This window comes from Hemitrygon akajei, chromosome 17 (assembly GCF_048418815.1).
Source record: "Hemitrygon akajei chromosome 17, sHemAka1.3, whole genome shotgun sequence".
NCBI lineage: Eukaryota > Metazoa > Chordata > Chondrichthyes > Myliobatiformes > Dasyatidae > Hemitrygon > Hemitrygon akajei.
In genome coordinates, this window is record NC_133140.1 from 76,329,229 (window position 1) to 76,352,741 (window position 23,513).

The 23,513-nt window shown below is 42.0% G+C and overlaps 1 protein-coding gene across 4 annotated transcripts in view; it reads right to left on the reverse strand.

The window, feature by feature from the left end:
* Positions 1-23,513, reverse strand: part of LOC140740844 (uncharacterized) — a 126,401-nt gene that overhangs the window by 21,146 nt on the left and 81,742 nt on the right. For 3 of the 4 annotated variants that reach the window (XM_073070399.1, XM_073070400.1, XM_073070402.1), the window contains one exon: positions 10,945-11,172. The exons of the other annotated variant lie outside the window; for it this stretch is intronic. In XM_073070399.1, the coding sequence (XP_072926500.1) occupies positions 10,945-11,172 (228 nt within the window). The remainder of the gene's footprint in view (positions 1-10,944; positions 11,173-23,513) is intronic. 4 annotated transcript variants of the gene reach the window in all.

The window sequence follows — 23,513 nt, forward strand, 5'->3', positions numbered from 1 at the left end:
TGAGAAATAGGACTCATTGATGCATATTATTTTATTTCTTTTACAGAATAAACAACAAACTGGACTTGGTAGTTTATCATCGTTAGAATAGATTCAGGCTTACGTCTGCTTAAAAACTGAGTGCACGCATGCTGTTGTCACTGGGGAAAAGATTGCACAGCACAAGATTTTTGCACATACTGTTCATTACAAATTGGAGGGAGCATTGGTGAAGAGTGGTCCAGATGGATTACAACCCAACTCTAATTATGGCAACTGCGGTTTGATCTCATTTATCATTCCACAATCGCAACATTAAGCTTCACTAATGTCAGTTGACTTTTGCTTACTTTTCTGTTGCCCTGCAGTCTGCCACATGAGGCAGGGCTGCTGACAGAGATAATCAAGGAAATTGTATCTTTTTTTTTGGGGGGGGGGGATTGTCAATTAAGGGCTAATTTATGCAGTCTGTTTCACATGGCAGACCATGGGCTGATAGAAAAGTAATCAGAAGTCAACAAGCCTCATTAGCAAAACTGAATGTTACCATTATACCTTGAAGAATGAGGCTAAGCTTTAGCTACATAACCTTATGGGGATTTCATTGAGTTAATTGAAGCATGCTGTTTTCAGTAAAATGTATCCAACAAATATTTGCAAAGGATAAAGTTTCTGCTCTATTTATTTCATATAATAACCACGTCATTTACACTCAGTGGCCACTTTATTAAGTACCTCCTCATGTATTTGATTATTTAAAGAGTGAAGAACAAGCACGTTCAGCCCAAAGAGCCCCATTGCCCAACAACTCACCTAGTTAACAAATCACAGGACAATTTATAATGACAAATAAACCTACTAACTGGTACGTCTTTGGACAGTGGGAGGAAATCGGAGCACCCGGAAGAAACCCATGTTGTCATGGGGAGAACATATAAACTCCTTACAGAGGATGCTGGAATTGAACTTTGAACTACAGCGCACCAAGCTGTAACAGTGCTGCTCAAGCCGTTACACCATCCTGATACCCCACAACCTGTAGCCCATCCACTTCAAGGTTTGAGGTGTTGTGTGTTCAGGGATGCTCTTCTGCACACCGCTGTTGTAATATGTGATTATGCGATTTACTGTTGCCTTCATGTCTCCCTGAACCAGTCTGGCCATTCTCCTCTGACCTCTCCATGAACAAAGTGTTTTTGCCCACAGAAGTACCATTGAGTAGATTTTTTTTTGTTTGTTTTTTGCATGGTTATCTGTAAATGCTAGAGACGGTTGTGCATGAAAGGTCCAGGAGATCAGCAGTTTGTGAGGTATGGGAACTTCACTCTGAAACTGTGAAATTCAATACCTAAATTTATAAGGGATGCAGATTCAGTTGACACTTTTAAACACCAGCTCGGAACCTACTTATTTAACTTTGCTTTTAATTAACATCTTTTTGTCTTTTATGTTCATGTTTATTTATATTTTTGTTTTATTTTCATATTTATACCTTTATCCCATTGTAAAGCACCTTGTAGTCTGTGCTGGTGCTGTAGTGGCATCCACACCAGGCTTCAGGGTGAGGGGTCCCAGGTTCGAATCCAGCCGGTTCCTTGCATGAGTTCCATCCGTGCTAAGTTGAACATCTCACTAGCAACTTGGCCTCATAAACCAGACAAACGCTAAAGAAGTGGCAAAGTTGCAGCCTGATGCTTCAAATGAGGTGTGGTTGGAAGTAAAGCACTTTGGATCCTCCCGTGCCTCATTTGGCGCATCAGGCTGCAACCCTGCCGTTTACTCCTTCCAAAACCCTGGAAACCCCCTGTTGCTTATTCACATGAATACTATTTTTCTACACTAAGTTCATATTAGGGAAGGATTCGGTGATTTGATTGCAGGTATAGCCTTCACCAGGATGGTTATTGCAAGGGATGGATGTCACGATCAGGCACGAGAGTGGAAAACGACCCCATGTCCAGCTCCGTTATCCCAAAGCCCGAGAGTGGAAAAAGAACCGGTTATCAGTGGAGACTACCTGCATTTGATCCATCTCCCTCCGTTCTCATTACTACCATCAAGGTGGTGGAGGGGGGTGGGGGAAGGTGTGCAAGAGTCGTTGAGTTCTGTACAACTTGGTTTCGGAGCTGTTGTTACTCTGCAGCCATCACCCGCCTCAGCACTGAACTGACTCTGCTGCTGTGACTCACCTTCAGGGTCTTTCCAGCTCAAGTTCTATGTATTATTCGCTTATTTTGCTTTTGCTATTTGCAAATTGGATGTTTGTCAGTCTTTGTTCTGTATGGTTTTTCATGGATTCTACTGTGACTGCCTGCAATAAGATGAATCTCAAGGTTGCATGTGGTAAACATAATTTAAAAATAAATTTGAACTTTGGAATTTATCCTTCTGTAACTTGCCTAGTTTGGAGCCTGTCTGAATGCCTCTTAACAGTAACCGGGTGCAACCCCTCCTCTAACCGTAAGTTCCAGATATCACCCACTCTGTGGTTAATGCTCAGCCTTCAAATCTCCTTTTAAAAATCATTACGCTCACCTTAAAACTATGTATTTTGATATCCCTACCATGGGAAAAAAGATTTTGACCATCAATACCTCTCATAATTTTATACACCTCACCTTCTTTTGTTCCAGGAAATATAAACTCAGCCTATCAAATCTCTCCCCACAGTTATAGTCCTCCAATCCAGCCAATATCCAGGTGAAACTTTATACCTCTGCATTGCACTTCTGCCGTGCAAATCAAATCAACAAATTTCATGTCATGTCAGTGATAGTAAATCTGACTCTGACTCTTTCCAGCACAAGGAAATCCTTCCATTAGTGTGTCAAGTAGAACTGCACACACTACTCCAACTGCAGCCTTTTCAGTATCTTGTAAAATTGCAACAGAACATCTTAGATCTTCTATTGTGTCCTGACCCATGAAGGAAAGCATGCCATATCCTTTCTTCCCTGAAAGTATACTCAGTGTCCGGTTTATCAGGTATCTCCTGCATGTACAGTATATTGGTGGTCTTCTGCTGCGGTAGCCCATCGAATTTCATGTAAAGTGTGTTGTGCATTCAGAGGCGCTCTTCTCACACCACTGTTGTAACGCATGTTTATTTGAGTTACTGTCACCTTCCTGTCAGATTGAACCAGTCTGGCCATTCTCCTCTGACCTCTCTCGTTAACAAGGTGTTTTTGTTCAGGGAACTATCGCCCACAGGATTTTTTTGTTTGTTTTTCATACACTGTAAATTCTGGAGATTGTGTAAAAATCCTGGGAGATCAGCGGTTTCTAAGATACTCAAACCACCCAGTCTGGCACCAACAATCATTCGATGGTCAAAGTTACATCAATTACATTTCTTCCCTATTCTGATGTTTGGTCTGAATACCAATTGAAACTCTTGACCATATCTGCATTGAGTTGCTGCCACCTGACTGGCTGATTGGATACTTACAGTTCATTGTACTCACAGGTGCACCCAATAAGGTGACCACTGAATGTAGGTTGCCATTTTCAGGTAACTATGGGCCTGGACCTCCCATCTCTTTGTTTATCGATATTCCTTAGTGTCCTACATTTATTATGTATCGTCTATCCCCCTTTGACTTATGGCAAGTTAATCACCCCTACAATATTAGGACTGATAGAATCAGGGGGCGTTGAATGTGGGACAGCATTGCGATGAGTGTAGGATTAGTGGCTGATGGTTCCTATGGACTTAGGGGGCTGAAGTTACGGCTTTGCTGCTGTACAGCTCCAAGCATCAATCAACATTGAGATAGACATCTTCTGAGGTAAATCAGATGCTGACAGCACCGTATCACATTGCTTAGCCTCCAAAAACGCCACAGGAACGTTTCAAGAGCCTCAACTCAGATTGAGCTTGGGAATCAATTGATCAATTAAACAGCCTGACAATTCCTTTCCTCTCCACATTCACCAATAATTTGCTGGCAATTTCTTAACAGCCGTGTCCTTTTCAAACTCTGCTATCTTAGAGACTGGTTGCTTTGTGGTTACTAGGTAACCAAATGCGTACACGTCCACAGCTAATATATTAATGACCCAATCAGTGAACAGTCTGCAGGCATGACATCATCAGTGTTTCTACACAAACAATAATTATATCAACATGGATGGATGAGCGGAGGCAAGCTATGCCACAGCTTCTCTATGTACGTCAGAAAATATGAAGAAAAATAATCCATAATTAATCGCCCCTTGTGTCACAATAGCTAAACAGAGTGAGGTGAAGTTTTAATTAGGCAGAATGCGCAGGGTGGCTAAGGCATAGTTCTAATGCTGATTGATCTACACTTTCTGTTACCTCCTGCAAGTTCCTTTTTATTCAGCAGATTTCCTTGCAAAAGCTAAATATTACCCAGAAGACATGGGTTTCCTGGGATTGGAGATGTCCTACATTTAAAGAGTACAGAAAACCAACTTTCACCAATTATACATTGAAGACATCGCCCCTAGGATAATGCAGCCGTTACTTTTGCAAGTCTGCTGGAGGAGACCTCTTTGGAGAGAGCTCGGTCCAGGTAGATAAAAGCAGAAAAGCAGGGGTGCAGCAAAACACAGGATCTCCCACTGGCCACCTATTTCAATGTGACTTTCTATTCCCATTCCGACATGTTTGCCCATGGCCTCTTCTAGTGCCATGATGAGGCAAAACTCAGGTTGTGGGGCACAATGATAGCATAATCGTTAGCACAACACTTTTCAGTACCAGTGACATGGGTTCAATTGCCGCCGCTGCCTGTAAGGAGTTTGTACGTTCTCCCCATGACCATATAGGTTCCCTCCCACAATCCAAAGACATACCAGTTGCTAGGTTAATTGGTCATTGTAAAATGTTCCATGGTTATGTCAGAAGGGCCAGAAGGGTCTACTCTGAGCTGAACCTCAACAAACAATAAAAAGGAATCATATTCTCTCTGGGTAGCCTCCAACATGATAGCATAAACATTGATTTTTCTAACTTCTGGTAACTACTACCCCTCCCCCTTCTCTTTTTCCATTCCCCATTCTTTTTACCTTCTCATCCCTTTTCCTCCCTCCCATTCTTCCCCTACTAGACTGGTTTACTGTCTTCCACTACTACAGTCCTTCTCTTCAGCCCTTTACCTCTTTCACCAATCACCTTTCGGTTTCTCACTTCACCTCCCCCCATCCCAGCTTCCCCTTCACCTGGTCTCACCTACCAACTTGTATTATTTCCCCTCACTTCCCACCTCCGGCTTCTGGCCCCTTCCATTCAGTTTTGATAAACAGTCTTGACACAAAACATAACTGTTTATCTCCTCCCATAGATGCAGCTTGACTTGCTGAGTTCCTCTAGCATTTTGTGTGCATTGTTCAAGATTTCCACCATCAAAATAATCTCTTGTGTTTATGAACTGCTGAAGAAACTCATCATGTTAGGCAGAATCTGTGGCATTAAACAGCTGACATATTGGATTCAGAAGCTTCATGTTAGTCAACATATTTGGCAAAACTTAGAAATGAAAGGTACTGACCCAATATATTTACAACACACCCAAAATGCTGGTGGAACGCAGCAGGCCAGGCAGCATCTATAGGAAGAAGCACTGTCGACGTTTCGGGCCAAGACCCTAGTCCTGACTAAGGGTCTTGGCCTCAAACGTCGACTGTACTTCTTCCTATAGATGCTGCCTGGCCTGCTGCATTCCACCAGCATTTTGTGTGTGTTGCTTGAATTTCCAGCATCTGCAGATTTCCTCGTGTTTGCAATATATTAACAGTTCATTTCCCTCCATAGATGCTGCCAGATCCATTGAGTTCGCCCAGCTCTTTGTCAATAATCGCTTAAGATCCATTACGTTCTGCCGGTTTTAAAGTTCCATCACTTTACCAGTCTCTGACTGAAGAAATTCCTACGGATATGTTTGAAACAGCAATCCCTATATTCTGAAGCAGTGGGCATAGGTTTTGAATTCTTCAGTGTCTGGGAACATCTTTCGTTCTTTATTTTATTTTATTTAGAGATGCAGCCCATCCCGCCCAACGAGTGGCATTGCCCATCAACCCACCCCCTTTACACAAGCCTAAACACAGGACAATTTACAATGACCAATTAACCTACTATCCTGTATGCCATTGGACTGTGGGAGGAAACTGAGCACGAGGAGGAAATCCACTCAGTCACTTAGATAACATACAATCTTCTTACAGATGGCAGCAGAATTGAACTCCGAACTCTGACGCCCCGAGTTATAATAGTGTTGTGCTAACTGCTACACCACTGTGCTTTTGTTGGGTTCTGTTGGTGTTGTTCTGTTGAATATTGTGGGTGATGGATGGTGCAGCAACACATGAGGGCTGCCCCCAGCACATCCTTGGGGATGTTGGTTGCTCACGCAAATGACACATGTCCCACATGTTGCTATATACATGTGAACAATGATAAATGCAGAAAGAGAATCTCAGTGTTGTATGTGCTGACATGTGTGTACTCTGATAATAAATTTTACTCTGATCTTTGAACTTTGAAATAAATGAACCCGAATTTTCTATCCAATCTACCTAATCCACTTTATAAATTTCAATGAGATCCACCATTATTCCTAAACTTTTAAATAGGCCCAATTGACCCAGTCCATCAGTCCTCCCATCCCAGGAAGCAGAGTGGCGAATTTCTTTGCATTCATTCAATGGTAAGAACATCATTCCTTCGATATGGAGACTAACAGCACATCAAACCCTACATGGGCACTCACTGAAACCTTATGCTGCAGCAAGAAATCCTCTCTCCTGAGCTCTAAGCCTCTTGCAATGAAGCCTAATCTTCCTAAGTGCTCACTGCAGCTCAGTGTTAGCTTTCAGTGATTAATGTACAAGGATACAAGTCTCATTACACTTCTCTTTTTCCCAATCTATCACCATTCAGGAGACCAGATAGCCCAATGGAAGGTTAGGTGGGAAATTTCAAAGGTACAAGTTATGCTTTGCTCTGAGATATTTGGCAATAATACTCGTTTTCGTCCAATTCAACGCTCTCCCTCACTTTTTTCCCCACACATTCTCGATTTTATTAATACTGCTTCCCATGCTGCTATAGAATTCAATAATACTGCTGTTGCCAGTTTCTGACCTGCTCTTTCATTCCATATCTGACTCTCCCCTTTCTTGACAGCTCCATCTCACCAGATGACTAGCAACCAGCATCCATCATAAGATGGCTGACTCCCACAGCTATCTAGACTATGGTTTCACATAACCTGCTCCCTGCAAGTACTTCATTCCTTCCATTCTCTCAGTTGCTCTGGCTCTACCATGGTAGCTACGATGATGAGACTTTTCACACCACTGCTTCCAAAGGCGTCTTTTCCTTAACCACAATTACCCATCTACCACAGCTTAAAGTTTGAAGTCAATTTGTTACCGAAGTACATACATTACCATATATTACCCTGAAATTCATTTTCTTGCAGACATTCACAATAGAACAAAGAAATACAATAGAATCAATGAAAAACTACACACAAACCAATGTGCAAAAAAAAAAGACAAACTGTGCAAATACAAAAAATAGATACAGTACTCCGCTAAAATCCTGGGTACATATATAACTAGGGTGTCTAAGACTTTTTCACAGTACTGTATTTGTCACCTTGGAGCAAAGAGTGAGTTTATAAATCTGGTGGGAGCAAAGGATGTTGGGAATAGTGAGGGCCAAGTATGTGGGAGGAGTGTGGGATAGGCGGCAGAGAAGGAGTGCCGGGCAGGAAGGTTAGGGCGGGTGCAGACGCACTAAGCCCTGGGACACCAGACAAGGTCATTTGATTCCAAACAATTTGTTTACTGATCATTACAGAATGTCTCTCTGGTGCTTCCCACTTCCCTCCCCTCTTCCTTCTCCCTTTTCTCAACCATGATTCCCCTCTCCCTGCCCCCTTCCCACTTTCAATCCACAGTAGAGACCCTAATCAGAACCAGGTTTATCAATACTCACATTTGTCATTTGTGGCAGCAGTACAGTGCAATACATAAAATCACTGCAGTACTGTGCAAAAGTCTTAGGCATCTGGGCTGTATCTATGTGCCTAAGTCTTTTGTACTATATGATAAATAGATAATATCGAGAACATGATTTGTAGAATCCTTGAAAGTGAGTTGATAGGCTGTGGAATCAGTTCAGTGTTGAGGCGACTGTAATTATCCACAATGGCTGATGGCTGTAGGATAGTGACTGCTTTTGAGCCTGATAGTGTGGGAGCTAAGTATCCTGTAACTCCTTCCCATTAGCTGTGGTAAGAAGAGAACATGGCTTGGATGCTGGTGTCCTTGATGAAGAATACTGCTTTCTTGTAGCAGCATTCCTTGTCATGGGCAGGGGTCTCAAACTCACTTTTGCCATTTCTCCCTCACTCTTGTTGTCCCCTCACCTTCCATTCCAAAAAAGAATTCCTTATCTTTCACCTCAGCAATCACATCCTTCATAACTTTTACCACCAGACACTTCCCTTTCAGAATTCCCATGGTATCATCCCCTGATTCTCTTCCATCTCCACCCACAACCATTCCCAATCCAATGTTTCTCAGAGGTACAAATGAGATCTGTCCTTTTCTTGCTTCCCTTCCCAGCTCCATAGTCCAGTCATTCCAAGTGAAGCAGTTCCTTACATATTTTCCAATGTAGTTTTCTTTTTGCATTTTTATAACATTACAGGATTTTTAAGATTAGCTTTATTGGTCACATGTACACCGAAACAGTGAAATGTGTTTTATTTGTCAACGACCAACAAGGACAGAGATATGCAGGGCGCAGCCCACAAGTGTTGCTGGTGTATATTTAATATTTCAATAATATTTAAGTAATCTTGTATATATTGTTTGATAAAGCATACTTGTTTATTTAAATAATTAATTATGGGTTATATGTAAAAATATTCAAATTCAGATTACATTTATTATCAAAGTATGCTTGCAGTATACAACCCTGAAATTCATCTTCTCCACAAATAGTCACAAAACAAAGAACCATGGAACCAACCCTTCCAAAGATAAAGCATCAAACATTGCATATGTCATCATGCTCTTATGTGATGAGTGCACACCTCATGTGAAGTAAACTCGAAGTTACACGCGTATTTCGGACTCCCATATCTTCCCATAACAGTTGCCCTGCTTCTGGTGCCAACATAACATGCCCTTAGTTACCGACTTTAATCCAAACATCTTTGGCATGTGGGAGGAAACCAAAGCACCCGGAGGAAACCCACACCGTCATGAGGAGAACTTACAAACTCCTCACAGGAAGACCGGGAATTGGACCCCAGTCTTACAGCCGGCACAGTAACGTTACACCAATGAGGACTCTGCCATGCTGCCTTATGATGCTGACAATCTTGCCTTCTTTTCATTGAACAAACCAAATGATGATTGTGTGGCTGCTCTTCAGATGATAGAGCTTCGACTTTCATTTTCAATGCCACTCCAAACATCTTACATCAGGTTTTGTTGGAGCAGAACAAATCTCATGGAACTGCACGTCTTCCAACTGATCCCTTCATACTCAGTATTGAATTCACTACTGCTTGTGTTCTAGCTATCCAGTCCTGATTCAAGATAATCCACCTGCAACATGAACTCCTTTCCCTAAACTGACTTGACCCGATAGTCGGGTACTTGCAGCAGTCTCTTGACACAGAACTCCATTCTAGCTGCTTTATTCCAGTCCACTGCCCCCATCACCCCTTCCACACCCCTCCACCCTAGACAGATCAGCCACGACATGAAGCAAAAGTTTTGAGAAAAATATCCATCTAAAAAGCTATTAAAGAGAGCCATGTTCCAAAGCAGCTTGTAAACCTCAGACATAGGAGGTTCTAATACTTTTAATGTCACTTAATCAGTAATTCAAATGACCAGTGAGGAACTATTTTGCCGACCACTCCAGCATTTCCCATGTATATACTGAATATATCAATGGCCGGCTACAAACGCACAGATCAAGAAGTTCTTCCAAAGAAGAACTTGCAGGGTTGTAGACTCAGCCTGCTCTATCATGGACACAAGCCTCCCCAACACCAAGGACATCTTCCAAAGGCTGTGCATATAGAGTAAATGCAAGCAGGCTTTTCTCTCTCAGGTTAGGCGAGGCTAGAACCAGGTTGAGGGTAAAAAGGGAAATATTTAAGTGAAGTCTGAGGGGGCACTTCTTCACTCACAGGGTGACGTGAGAGCAGAGAGAGCTGCCAGTGGAAGTGGTAGATGCATGTTGAATTGTAAAATTTAAGAGAAGTTTGGATAGACACATGGATGAAAGGGGAATGAAGGGATGTCTAGGTGTCAGTAAATAGTTCGAGGCAGAAAACCAAACAGGCACAGATTAGATAGGATGAATAGCCTGTTATAAACACAAGAAACTCTGCAGATGCTGGGGATCCAAAGCAACGCATACAAAATGTTGGAGGAATTCAGCAGGTCAGGCAGCATCTATGGAAAGCAGTAAACAGTTGATGTTTCGGACTGAGATCCTTCTTCAGAATTGAGAAGGAAGGGGGAAGATGCCAGAATGAAAAGGTGGGGGGGGGGGAATAGCTGGAAGGTGATAGTTGAAGCCAGGTGGGTGGAAAACGCCAAGGGCTGGGGAAGAAGAAATCTGATAGGAGAGGAGAGTGGACCATGGGAAAAAGGGAAGGAGGAGAGGACACAGGGAGAAGTAATAGGCAGATGAGAAGAGGTAAAAGGGAACAGAGGAAGGGAGGGAATTAACATTTGTTTACAAGAAGGAGAAATTGATATTCATGCCATGAGGTTGGAGGTTGAATGGTCTGTGTCTGTGGAGTGGTGATCTATGACTCTATACACAGATTTGCAGAGGTACTTGAGGGACTGGCTCAAGAGAGGAAATAATAAGCCAAAACCACTGCTGGAACCAACCAGGTTGCTACACAGAAAGCAATGCAAGATTACAACCCAAGTTTTTGGCTTTCTACTCACCGATGAGTTGGGAGTGTGACGCAGGAATTTGACGACCTTGGAGTCAGACATCGGGCAGGCGAGCGCCATGTAACGGTTCCGAAAGGTGCCATATATCTTCAGGTGGGAGCCCGATTTCAAAGCAGAAGGCTGCGAGCCCTGTCCTTCCTTGCTGGAAGAGGCAAACTCCAATCCATAGGCTGAAAGGTCGAAGTATAAACTGTGAGCGCGGATCTCCGGGGTGGGAACCTGCACACCGGAAAGGAGGAGTTAAATCAGGGGGGACTCTCAGGTTGCGGCTGTGTACCAAATGATTTCAAGATGGCGCCGGTGATACACTGAGCTCATGAAACAAGACCTGAAGTCATTCTTTTTGAGAGACAGAGGGCAGGTTTCTTTTTGTTGCACTGTCCTCTAAACCTCTGCAATGTATACTGTATCTGCAAAGTCAACAGATCAGTCTTTCATTATCAGTGCGGATCAGTTGTCAGAACCTGTACACAATCTGGTATCTGGCCAAATGTATGAACTCTAATGTAAGATGTATTGGACTTACAGCATCTGGACTTAAGTATAAATGGAAGCAGCATCTGTACTACATCAACTGCTTTGGACGAGGAAGGGAGGAATAAGATTATTAATCGCTCTGCTTTATCTTTGTCAGGTGGACATGCAGCCAGGAACATCACGTCCTTCAACAGCTATTGGTCAATTGCAATAGGACAATCAAGCAGCATATTTTTCCTGTGTTTTCTAAGCATTGAATCCAAATCTGAAGTTTTTCAGCCAATTTCAATAAAGTTTTTAAGGATCCTGAAGTCAAAGTCAAAGAAAATGCATTATCTAAGTATATATATGTCACATGGAGAATCATTTTCTTGCAGGCATTTGAAGGAAAATAATAATACAATAGAACTTATGAAGGACTATATATAAACAAAGACTGACAAACAACCAATGTGCAAAAGACACAGTGCAAATAATAAAAAAAACAAATACTTAAATAAATAATACTGAGAGCATGTGTTATAGAGTCTTTGAAAGTGAGTCTATAGGTTCTAGAATCAGTTCAGAGTTGAAGTAAGTGAAGTTAACAACATCGGTTCACGAGCCTGATGGTTGAAGGGTAATAATTGTTTTTGAACCTGCTGCTGTGGAACCTAAGGCTCCTGTCCCTCCTACCTGATGGTTATAGCGAGAAGAGAACATGGCCTAGATGTCGGGTGTCCTTGAAGATGGATGCTGCTCTCCTGTGGCAGCATATTGAGGTAGTTTGGGTGTATCGAAACACACACATTCCATCTCAAGATCCGCCTGTGCACTTGAGAAAATAATACAAAATAACTTTTAAGTAGCTGTGAGTAGCAACTGAGTGGATTATTAGATTTAAGAGCTTTAGTTTATCAGGCTCTCAATGGACTTGGCAGTCACAGTTTCAGTCATACTCCAGAAATTTCAGTGAGCAGCTTAAACTGATTATTCATTGTAACATCCAGGAAGCACTGGAGATTCTCAAAGTTCTTGCTTTGAAATGCAGTCATCTCATATTTATGCTGAAGATTCTACAGCACAGTTCTGAAGAATGGGGAGATCTTTCTACTGCCCACCCTCAACTTAATTCATCAATCAACTTTAAATACCAATGCCCTTGAATGGACAAGCCTATAAAAAGGATTGGTTACAACCCAGTCCTTCACAGATAAAGCCCTTCTTAACACTGAACACACCCACAAGGAGTGCTGTCACAGGAAGGCAACATCCATCATCGACGACCATTCAGAAATTTGATGGCCCAGGGGAAGAAACTGTTCCTAAAATGTTGAGTTTGGGTCTTCAGGCTCCTGTCCTCGTCTCTGATAGTAGTAGTAATAAGAGGGCATGTCATGGCTGGCAAGAGTTCTTAATGATGATGCCGCTACCTTGAGGAATTGCCTTTTAGAAGATCTCCTCGATGGAGGATGTTTGTACTTATGGAAAATTGCTGCCACAAAAAAACAAATTTCATGACATATGTGAATGATGATAAATCTGATATAGACATGGGTCTCTATTGTGGACTGAGAATGGGAAAGGGGTAGGGAGAGAGGAATTATGGTTGGGAACAGGAGTAGGAAGAAGTGAGGGAGGAAAATGCACAGAGGGATGTTCTGTAATGATCAATAAACCAATTGCTTGGTGCCTCAGAGCTAGGCATGTCTGTAGCCACACCCTTCCACCCTCACCATTCCGAACAGCTTTGCTCCTGCCAGATTTACAAACTCACACTCTGCTCCACATTGACAAATACAGTGCTGTGCAAACGTCTTAGGCATCTTAGCTATATATATTTGCCCAAGACTTTTGCACGGTACTGCAGTTTCCTCAACAGCACAGAACTTCCCAAAGTGCTTCACAAAAGGAGAGGCTCAAAGGTCATTGATAAGCTCCACATAGACCTTCACTGCTACAAGAGTTGAAGATATTTCAATGAAATCAATCAAGAAGTGTTACTGGGAGATTTATAGCAATCACAGACAATGCTGGAGGAAGTCAGCAGGTCAGTCAGCATCTAGACGAAAAAACTGAGAGATTTGTTACGTTTTCCTTTCAGGTTTTTATATACAAGCTACATTGCCTTTGCCTTGATTGCTGCAGCACCGAGATGAGGAGGAATTTCTTTAGCCAGGGGATGGTGAATCTGTGGAATTCATTGCCACAGACAGCTCAGAAAACAAGTCATTGGGTATATTTAAAGTAGAGGTTGATAGATCCTTCATTAGTAAGGGCATTAAAGGTTACAGGGAGAAGGCAGGAAAATGGGGATGAGAGGAAAATAAATCAGCTATGATTGAATGCCAGAGTAGTCTCGATAAGCTGAATGGCCTAATTGCCCTCCGATGTCATATGGTTTTATGGTCTTAAAAGTGATTGATATACTGCTTTAAATGGGTGGTTGGGTAGAGATATGTCTCTACCCAAGGAGGCGTAAGGCACCTCTTCCCTCCACTAGCTTGCAGGTCACCTTTGGGCAAGGTGTAGTACTTGCTTAACCCCTCCAATCAGGGTCACCTGACGCCATGGTGGGAGGTGGTGGATGGTCATATGAGCAGGTGGTACATATCATTAGACCTGGTTACTTAGCCACAGATGCCAGGCAGACAAACTCTAAAGAGTATTGATAATGGCTGGGGTCACCCATCTTGTAATGACACTGCCCAGATGAAGGCAATAGCAAACTACTTTGGTAGAAAAATTTGCCAAGAACAATCATGGTCATGGAAAGACTGTGATAACCCACATCATATGACATGGTACATAATGAATAAATTGCTTTAAATCCACTTAAAAATTTGGGAAAATTGATTCTATATTCAACCATTAACAATTTTGAAATTATTCAAGAAAAATATTTTCCAAAATAGCTCTGAGCAGATTAATCTTAATCTGATTAATTTGCATATTATGTATAAATGTGGGAGTCTGTAACAACATTTGTCTCAGAGAGCTTGGCAATGTACAAATGAAAAATGTCACAACACTATAAACTGGTTGAAATCTACACTTAATCCCAATCTGGACCAAAATCAAATGCTGCTAATGCGACACTTTCACCAAAAAAATTTTCTGAGTTTGACATGGCTGACATCCCACACTTTTTCCACTCACTGTTGGGAATCATACAGACCTATCTCATAGTTGAGGAACTCAAAGCTTAGTGTTCATCCCGAAGGTCAGCCAGCTGAACGAGCAGATCCAGACGTCAAGTTGGATCTTGCAGATTGTCAGTTGGAAGCTCTATGCACATTGCTTAACTAAACCCAAGAGCCTCGACTGCAAGGCAGGATATACGTAAATGAACTGGCTCTGAAAGGGCAGAAGCATGAGTCACTTATCTAGCTTCCTGATCAGAGTACCATTCACAACACAGCCCATTCAGAAATGCAAGATATCACATAGGCCAAAACTGGAAAGGATGCTATTTCATTTTTAACCCCACTACAGATCTGGTATACAACTGATTCTCTGGTTAACACTGAAAATTGATTTGCATTTTGACCATTTCATTGTCGCTGAATTTGTTTTCATCAGTTCCACAGTCTTGCCTTATCCCAACTTTCCAGAATAGGGGCACTTCTTGGTGTTCACCTAGCGGCCATTAGAGATCGTTAACAACACCAAATTTCTTGGTGTTCTCCTTATGGGGAATCTCACCTGGTCCCTCAACACCAGCTCCATAGCAAAGAAAGCCCAGCAGTGTCTCTACTTTCTGCGAAGGCTAAGGAAAGTCCATCTCCCACTCTCATCCTCATCACATTCTACAGGGTTTGTATTGAGAGCATCCTGAGCAGCTGCATCACTGCCTGGTTCAGGAATTGCACCATCTTGGATCACAAGACCCTGCAGTGGATAGTGAGGTCAGCTGAGAAGATAATCGGGGTCTCTCTTCCCGCCATCACAGACATTTACACTACATACTGCATCCGCAAAGCAAACAGCATTATGAAGGACCCCATGCACTCCTCATACAATCTCTTCTCCCTCCTGCCGTCTGGGAAAAAGCACCGAAGCATTCGGGCTCTTACGACCAGACTATGTAACAGTTTCTTCCCCCAAGCTATCAGACTCCTCAATACCCAGCACCTGGTCTGACACCTTGCCCTATTGTCCTGTTTATTATTTATTGTAATGCCTGCACTGTTTTGTGCACTTTATGCAGTCCTGGGTAGGTCTGTAGTCTAGTGTTGTTGTGTGTGCTTTTTTTTCTCTGTGTTGTTTTTTTTTGTAGTTCAGTCTAGTTTTTGTACTGTGTCGTGTAACACCATGGTCCTGAAAAACATTGTCTCATTTTTACTATGTACTGTACCAGCAGATATGGTTGAAATGACAATAAAAGTGACTTGACTTGACAGTAACATAGCAGTGTGCACAACACTACTACGGGTTGTGGTATTGGAGTTCATTGTGGTGCTCCCTGTCACGAGTTTGTGCGTTCACCCAGTTTCCTCCGGGTGCTCCAGTTTCCTCCCACAGTCCAAAGATGTACCTGTTACTAGGTCAGTTGGTCAATGTAAATTGTCCCGTGATTAGGCTAGGGTTAAATAGATGTGTTGCTGAGCAGCACAGCCCATTGGGCCAGAAGGGCTTTTTCCAGCTATATATCTCAATAAAATCAAAAATTAAAATTAAAAAAATGTTTTATCAAGGAAATCACATAATTGTGCCATCTTTGCCTTCAAGTTATTTCTAAACCTTTCATGAGAACATCTACCACCATGCCTCCCTCCTCAACAGCAACTTTTCCCTTCATCTTTTTCATCTTGCCTTCTCACTTAGATATTTTTTTCTGAACTCTGTACATATCAATTTTTGCTTTTGCATTTTGAATACATCTGTTTTCAGAATTCTAAGTGCACCATTAAAGAAGAGTTTTTATTATTATTATCCAGAAATGTCTCTCAAATTTTGCTTCTCTATCTGCTAGGATTCATTCCTGACATCTCCATCCAGTAGATGCAAGATCTCGTGTAGAAACATCTACACCTTCTGCCTGCACAGATGCTGCTTGATGCACTGAGATCTTCCAGCAATGTTGGAAGTAGGATTTCCAGACAGAAAGAAAGGAAACTGTAGGCCAGTTAGTCTGACCTCAGTGGTTGGGAAGATGACAGAGTCAATTGTTAAGAATAAGGTCTCAAGGTACTTGGAAGTACAAGATAAAATAGGCCAAAGTCAACATGTTTTCTTTAAGGGAAAATCTTGCCTGACAAATCTGTTGGAATTCTTTGAGGAAATAACAAGCAGGATAGACAAAAGAGAATCGGCAGATGTTGTGTACTGGGATTTTCAGAAAGGTCTTTGACAAGGTGCCGCACATGAGGCTGCTTAAAAAGATAGGAGCCCGTGGTATTACAGGAGAGATTCTAGCATGGATCGGGCAACACAGACAAAATGCTTGAGGAACTCATGGATAGAGGTTTGGCTGATTGGAAGACGACAAAGAGTCGGAATAGAGGGAGCCCTTTCGGGTTGGCTGCCAGTGACTAGTGGTGCTTTTCAGGGGTTGGTTTTGGGACAGCCTCTTTTTACACTGTACGTCAATGATTAGAATGATGAAATTGATGGCTTTGTGGCCATGTTTGTGGATGGTACTAAGATAGGTGGACAGACAGGTAGTTTCCCTACAGCCCTGCCTGAAAATGGACACACATTTGCTGTCCTCCTGTCAGCAAGAACTTCACTTGTGTTCAGTGAGGATTTATAAATCTCAGTTAAAGCCCTAACAATCTCTTGGCATGCCTTTTAAAATAGCCTGGGATGTATCCCACACAGGCCTGGCCTTTTATCCACCTTTAAGCCTGTTAAGGCATCAAGTACGTAGACCATTTATTGAGATTTACACTAAACCTTCACCTCCTCTTTGCTAAATTCTCCACTACAATATCTCTTTCACTCACTACACTCACTCAAGACCATTCTCATACCTTTGTGCTGAATATAGATTGCTACAGTTGTCCCTAAGGCTTTTTCCCTATTATTCTTTTGTCCTTTATATACTTATAGATTGCCTTCAGATTGACCTTGATCCTGTCCTCCAGTGATACTCTGTGATGGTTCTTTGCCTCCTTTATATGTGGTCTGATAGCAAGATACCATAATATTTAGTATCATGCTTTACCGCACCAGTCTGAGGTTCAATTTCCACCACAGTCCATAAGGACTTTGTATGTTCTCCCACTGTCCACGTAGGTTTCCTTTGGGTGCTCCAGTTTCCTCCCATGCTCCCTGTACTTGCCATATGTTTTCAATTCTTTTATCTACCGTTCAATAACCTTCAATGTTCAGAGTTCCCATAACTTGTTTCCCTGGTTTTTACTCTTACAGAATCATGGCTATCCTGAACTCCGGCTATTTCTTCTTTGAATGCTTCTCATTAGGATATAGACTTACCTGAAAGTACACAACTCCAGTCAAACTTAGCTAGGCCCCAGCTTATTTTAAAGAAAGAGATCTTTCCCCAGTTTAGGACATTTATTTCCAGTCCTTCCCAACTCTTTCTGTAACAACTATGAAATATATGGAGCTATAGTGCCAAGGGACTTTAACTGACATGAGTATTAAAGGCTCAGAGGGGACTGGTGTTTCTGACGTGTTTGATAGATTTTTGACACAATGTGTAGATGGACCAGTGAGGGAAGGTGCTCTGGGCAAGAGCTCAGGGTGGCACAGTAGCTTATAGGTTAGCACAATCTTACAGTACTGTCAATTCCAGATCAATTCTTGCACTGCCTTTAAGGAGTTTGTACCTTCTCCCCGTGACTGTGTAGGTTTCCTCCCACAGTGCAAAAACGTACCGGTTGGTAGGTGTTATGACCCCAGCCCCCTCCTTTGTGAGAATCGCAAGAGAGAGAGAGCGACGTGCTGAAATTGGACTCAGGAAAATAAGAGAGAAGCCTTAAGGTTTGGAATGTGGTCTGGCCTCTCAGCCAGACAAAAGCCATGGACATAGCCATTGTCTCTTGGAGACACCTTTGTGAAATGGGGACTGGACTATGTGCAAACCCTCAGGGCAATGTGGGCTGGGTGATGGGGAAAGATTGCCACACCCCACCCTGATTGACAGCTACAACCCTGCAAGTCCCGATAAAAAGGTGGGCTGCCGAGGCGGCCCCTCAGACGCACCAAGGAGACACACTAAGAAGACACGATAGCGTTTCCCGTCGGAGCGGGAAGCCATTTTGAAGGAAGCCACGTGCGTTAGATTCCGGATCGGGAGTCTGTGGCTGAAACCAAAGGAAAAACCGTTTTTAACTAACAACAGGGATCAGGGATTTGCTTCGCAAAGACAACGGGCAAGTGTTCCTTTCTCTCACAAATCCTCTCTCTCCAACACGTGAAATGCCAGCGGTTCCCAAACGGAAAAGCCTGCAGATTTCTGAGTGACTTTTATATTCAATTGGACTCAGTATTATCCCCTAGACAACGATAGAGCTTATTTCTGATTGATTATTACTATACCTGTGCTTTAGATTGAGTATTGATGACGTATATGATCTGAATGTTTTGTATTAACCATACGTTTGTGCCCCTTTATAAATAAAAAAACGTTTGAAAATAGTACCATCAGACTTCAGCGGACCTCTCTATCTTTGCTGGTAAGCCACCCGGTTACGGGGAACGTAACAGTAGGCTAATTGGGTATTGTAAATTGTCTCATGATAAGGCTAGGATTAAATCACGGGTTGTTGTGCAGCAGGGCTCGAAGAGCTGGAAGAAGCTTTTCAGCACTGTATTCCAGTAAAATAAAATAACATGGTCGAGTAAAGGGAGCATTAGAGATGACCATTTTGGGGATTGTGACTATCTGCTCCTTTGCTTCTTGGTGACCGTTGGGAGGTCTGTAATACATTCCTAGCAAATTGACAACACTCTCTTTGTTGCTGATCTCTACCCATATGGCCAGATTTGAGGAGGCTTCCAGACTCTCAAGTCCCCTGACAGATATCTTACAACATCCTTAGCCATGGGAGAGATGCTGGAAGACTGAAAGATAGCTAATGCCACTCTGTTGTTTTTGAAAAACACTAAGAGTAAGCCAGGAATTTATAGACTGAAGAACCTGAAGTCAGTCATACGTAAATCATTGGAAGGCGTTCTAAGGAACAACATATACAAGTATTTGGATAGACCGGGACTGAGTAAGGATAGTCAATATGATTTTGTGCATGGCACCCCATGTCTAACCAATTCTACAGAGTTTTTCTAAGGATGTTACCAAGAGGTTTGTTAAAAGGAAGGTGGCAGAGATTGTCTACAAGGAATTTAGCAAGGCATCTGACAAAGGATTCGATCATTCTACAGGACATGCCACTCAAGGACTTGGGCTATTTTTTTTTGTTACTGTTTTCCTGCTATCGTAATCATACGTGCTACTTGCTGTGTGGTGTTGGTAATGTGCTTTTCATCTTGGCTCTGGAGGAACACAGTTTCGTTTGGCTATATTCATGCATGGTTGACTAGTAACTGAACTTGAAATCCATGTGGTGTGCTGCAAGTATCGTTGCTGAACCTGCTGCTGTTTATCATCTATATGAATGATTTAGATAATAATGTGGTAAACTGGATCAGAAACCTGCAGATGACACCAAGATTGGGCAGTAAGGAAGGCTATCAGGACTTGCAATGTAATTTGGACAAGCTAGGAAAAAGGGCTGGAAAATGAGAAATGGAATTTAATTCAAACAAATGTTGGTAAAACTTACACGGTGAAGAGAGAGACACTAAAATAGCCTGGGAATATAGATCATAATTCCTTGTTATGTTGAAGATGTACAAGATGTTTGTGAGGGTAAATTTAGAGTATTATGTGCAGATCTGGTCACCTACCTACAGGGAAAATGTCATTAAGCTTGAACGAGTGCAGAGAAAATTTACAAGGATGTTGTCAAGACTTGAATTATAAGGAAAGGTTGACTAGATTAGGACTTCATTCCCTGAAGTGTAGGGGAATGAGGGGTCATTTGATAAAGATGTACAAAATATAGAGGAGTATGGATAGGGTGAATGCAAGCAGGCTAAAGTTGGGTGACACTAGAACTGGAGGTCATAGTTTTCGGGTGAAAGGTGAAATATTTAAGGGGAACCCAAGGATGAAATTCTTCACTCAGAGGTTGGCACAAATGCCAGAAGTGGTGGATGGGGATACAAATGTAAAATGTAACAGAAGTTTGGATAGGTGCATAGATAGAGTGTCGTAGGGCTATGATCTGATGCAGGTAGATGGGATTGGTAGTGGTTAGGACAACACTATTAGAGCTCAGGGCATTGGAGGTCAGAGTTCAATTCCTGAGTCCCCTGTAAGGAAGTTTGTATATTCTTCCTGTGAACTCATGGATTTCCTCTGGGAGCTCTAGCTTCCTCCCACAGTCCAAAGATGTACCAATTATTCAGTTAATTGGTCAAAGGAGTAAACATGGAATAATCTTCTGAAATCTTTTTTAGGACTATGTTTTTGTTCTAGGAAGCAATGCAAGTCATAATCACAGACTCCACCCAACCCAGATATTCTCTCTTCTCTCCTTTTCCATTGGGCAGAATATATAAATGTCTAAAGGCATGTACCTTGGGTCCTAGGGCCCTTCCCTTGGACAATATCGGTGGCGTGGAGCGGGGAAGGCTTGCAGCTTGGGCATCTACCAGTCTCCCATACAACCCTGCCCAGGCCTGCGCCCTGGAAACCTTCCAAGGCACAAATCCATGGTCTGACGAGACTAACGGATGCCTATAACATTTAGGGATTCATCATGAATCTTTGAGTCACACTGACCCCAATTCAATTCTAGCCTAATCTCCAGAAAATTTACAATGAGCAATTAACCTACCAATTGTTATGCCTTTGGATTGTGGGAGGAAACTGGTGCACCCGGAAAAAATCTACACATTCCATGGGGTGTACTCAGAGAATGAGGACGTATGGGGAGGACTTCCAAACATTCTCACAGAAGACATCAGAATTGAACTCGAAAGTTTAATAGCATCGTGCTAACCACTATGCTACTGCTCCATCACGGGGCATATGTACATATGGCGTGGTACATATGTCAAATATTACTGTATGAACTATAGGCAAGACAAGAATTTCTGTTTAAAATGTATTTGGGGATGAATAGCAAAGAAAAGGGTAAGAAAAGATATAACCCAAGGGTCATGAGGGTGTAGCTTGGTATTACAAACAATTCTTGACACCTTATCAATGAAAAGTATCACTGCAAAGGACAAATTTTACTGGGTGCATCATATCTTTATCCCACTTTGAAAACACTTTCAACTACATCATCTGAATGAAAAATGCTCGATAAATAAATTTATTATTAAAATGGCACATAGACACAAGGTAAATTGAAGTATGAAATGAGACAGAGAGTAAATGAGAAGGATTCCTCAAGTCAGAAAACAGGGTCAGATATTTAAAAGAATTTATTAAAGAATTAGAAAGGAGTTGAGGAAAAGTGTCCTCGTGCAATGTGTGGTTTCACTGCCCGAAAAGCATGGAGGTATCTGTGCAAACCATGAGGTATCTGTGTGCAGCTGCAAAGAGATGTAACCTGCAGGATGGCAGGACAAGTGTTCAAGGAAATGAACATTTTTCTTCATTTATAGGTCCCCTTTTCCAATATTTTATTTTTCATCGTAATTAATAGCAATTTATTATATACTGTATTTACAAAGCAACACATTTTACAAAGATTATCGGTGATAATAAACCTGATTCTGATTTGTAACTCTTTGCTTTAGGATGGATGCAACAGGCCATCTGATGGATAGATAGATACTTTATTCATCCCTATGGGGAAATTCAACATTTTTTCCAATGTCCCATACACTTATTGTAGCAAAACTAATTACATACAATACTTAACTCAGTAAAAATATGATATGCATCTAAAATCACCCTCTCAAAAAGCATTAATAATAGCTTTTAAAAAGTTCTTAAGTAGTTTAATTAAATACATTGAGTCCTAACCCCGGCACTTTAACATATCTTACTCCTGGCGGTTGAATTGTAAAGCCGAATGGCATTGGGGAGTATTGATCTCTTCATCCTGTCTGAGGAGCATTGCATTGATAGCAACCTGTCGCTGAAACTGCTTCTCTGTCTCTGGATGGTGCTATGTAGAGGATGTTCAGGGTTTTCCATAATTGATCGTAGCCTACTCAGCGCCCTTCGCTCTGCTACCGATGTTATACTCTCCACTACTTTGCCCACGACAGAGCCCGCCTTCCTTACCCAGCTTATTAAGACGTGAGGCGTCCCTCTTCTTAATGCTGCCTCCCCAACACGCCACCACAAAGAGGGCGCTCTCCACAACTGACCTATAGAACATCTTCAGCATCTCACTACAAACATTGAATGACGCCAACCTTCTAAGGAAGTACAGTTGACTCTGTGCCTTCCTGCACAAGGCATCTGTGTTGGCAGTCACTGTGTGGGCTTCAGTGTCAAAAAATTTTCAATGAGCCCTCAACTTCTGACTCGATTGAGTGCTCCAAACAGAAGGAAAGCTGAGTACGGCATTTTCCGTTTCTCAATCCAGGTATCAAAAGGCCTCAAAATGAAAAAGCGAATGAAAAGCAGGATAAAGTGCACTTCTTCGCTGTAAACACACATGGGAATGGGCCAAGATTGTCCAAAGTTCATAGCAACCTTTCATATAAGATAGTCATGGCCAGGGTGAAACAGGGACTATTCCATCAAAATTGAAACTAAGTCTTTGAGAGAAAAAGAAGTGTTCATGTAAAGTTATAAAACCTTCAAATCATTGTGTCCTCTATCCCATTAATTATTGGCATGAAGTACAAATATTAGCTTGAACTTTGAAGAGATTGGATAGACACAAATGTCAGTGCTTTCACTGGGGATTGGAATCTGCAGCAGAGAGCTGGGCTTTAGAACCGAGCACCGACCACAGAACAGCTGTCCTTTTTGGTTCCCAGAAACACAGTAAATTAAGCTTGGACAAACTTATAGAAAACTTGGATCATTTTAGTTGGAAATTTCAAGGGTGAAGGCAAACTGATGGAAATACAGTATACAAAATTATGATATGCTAGAT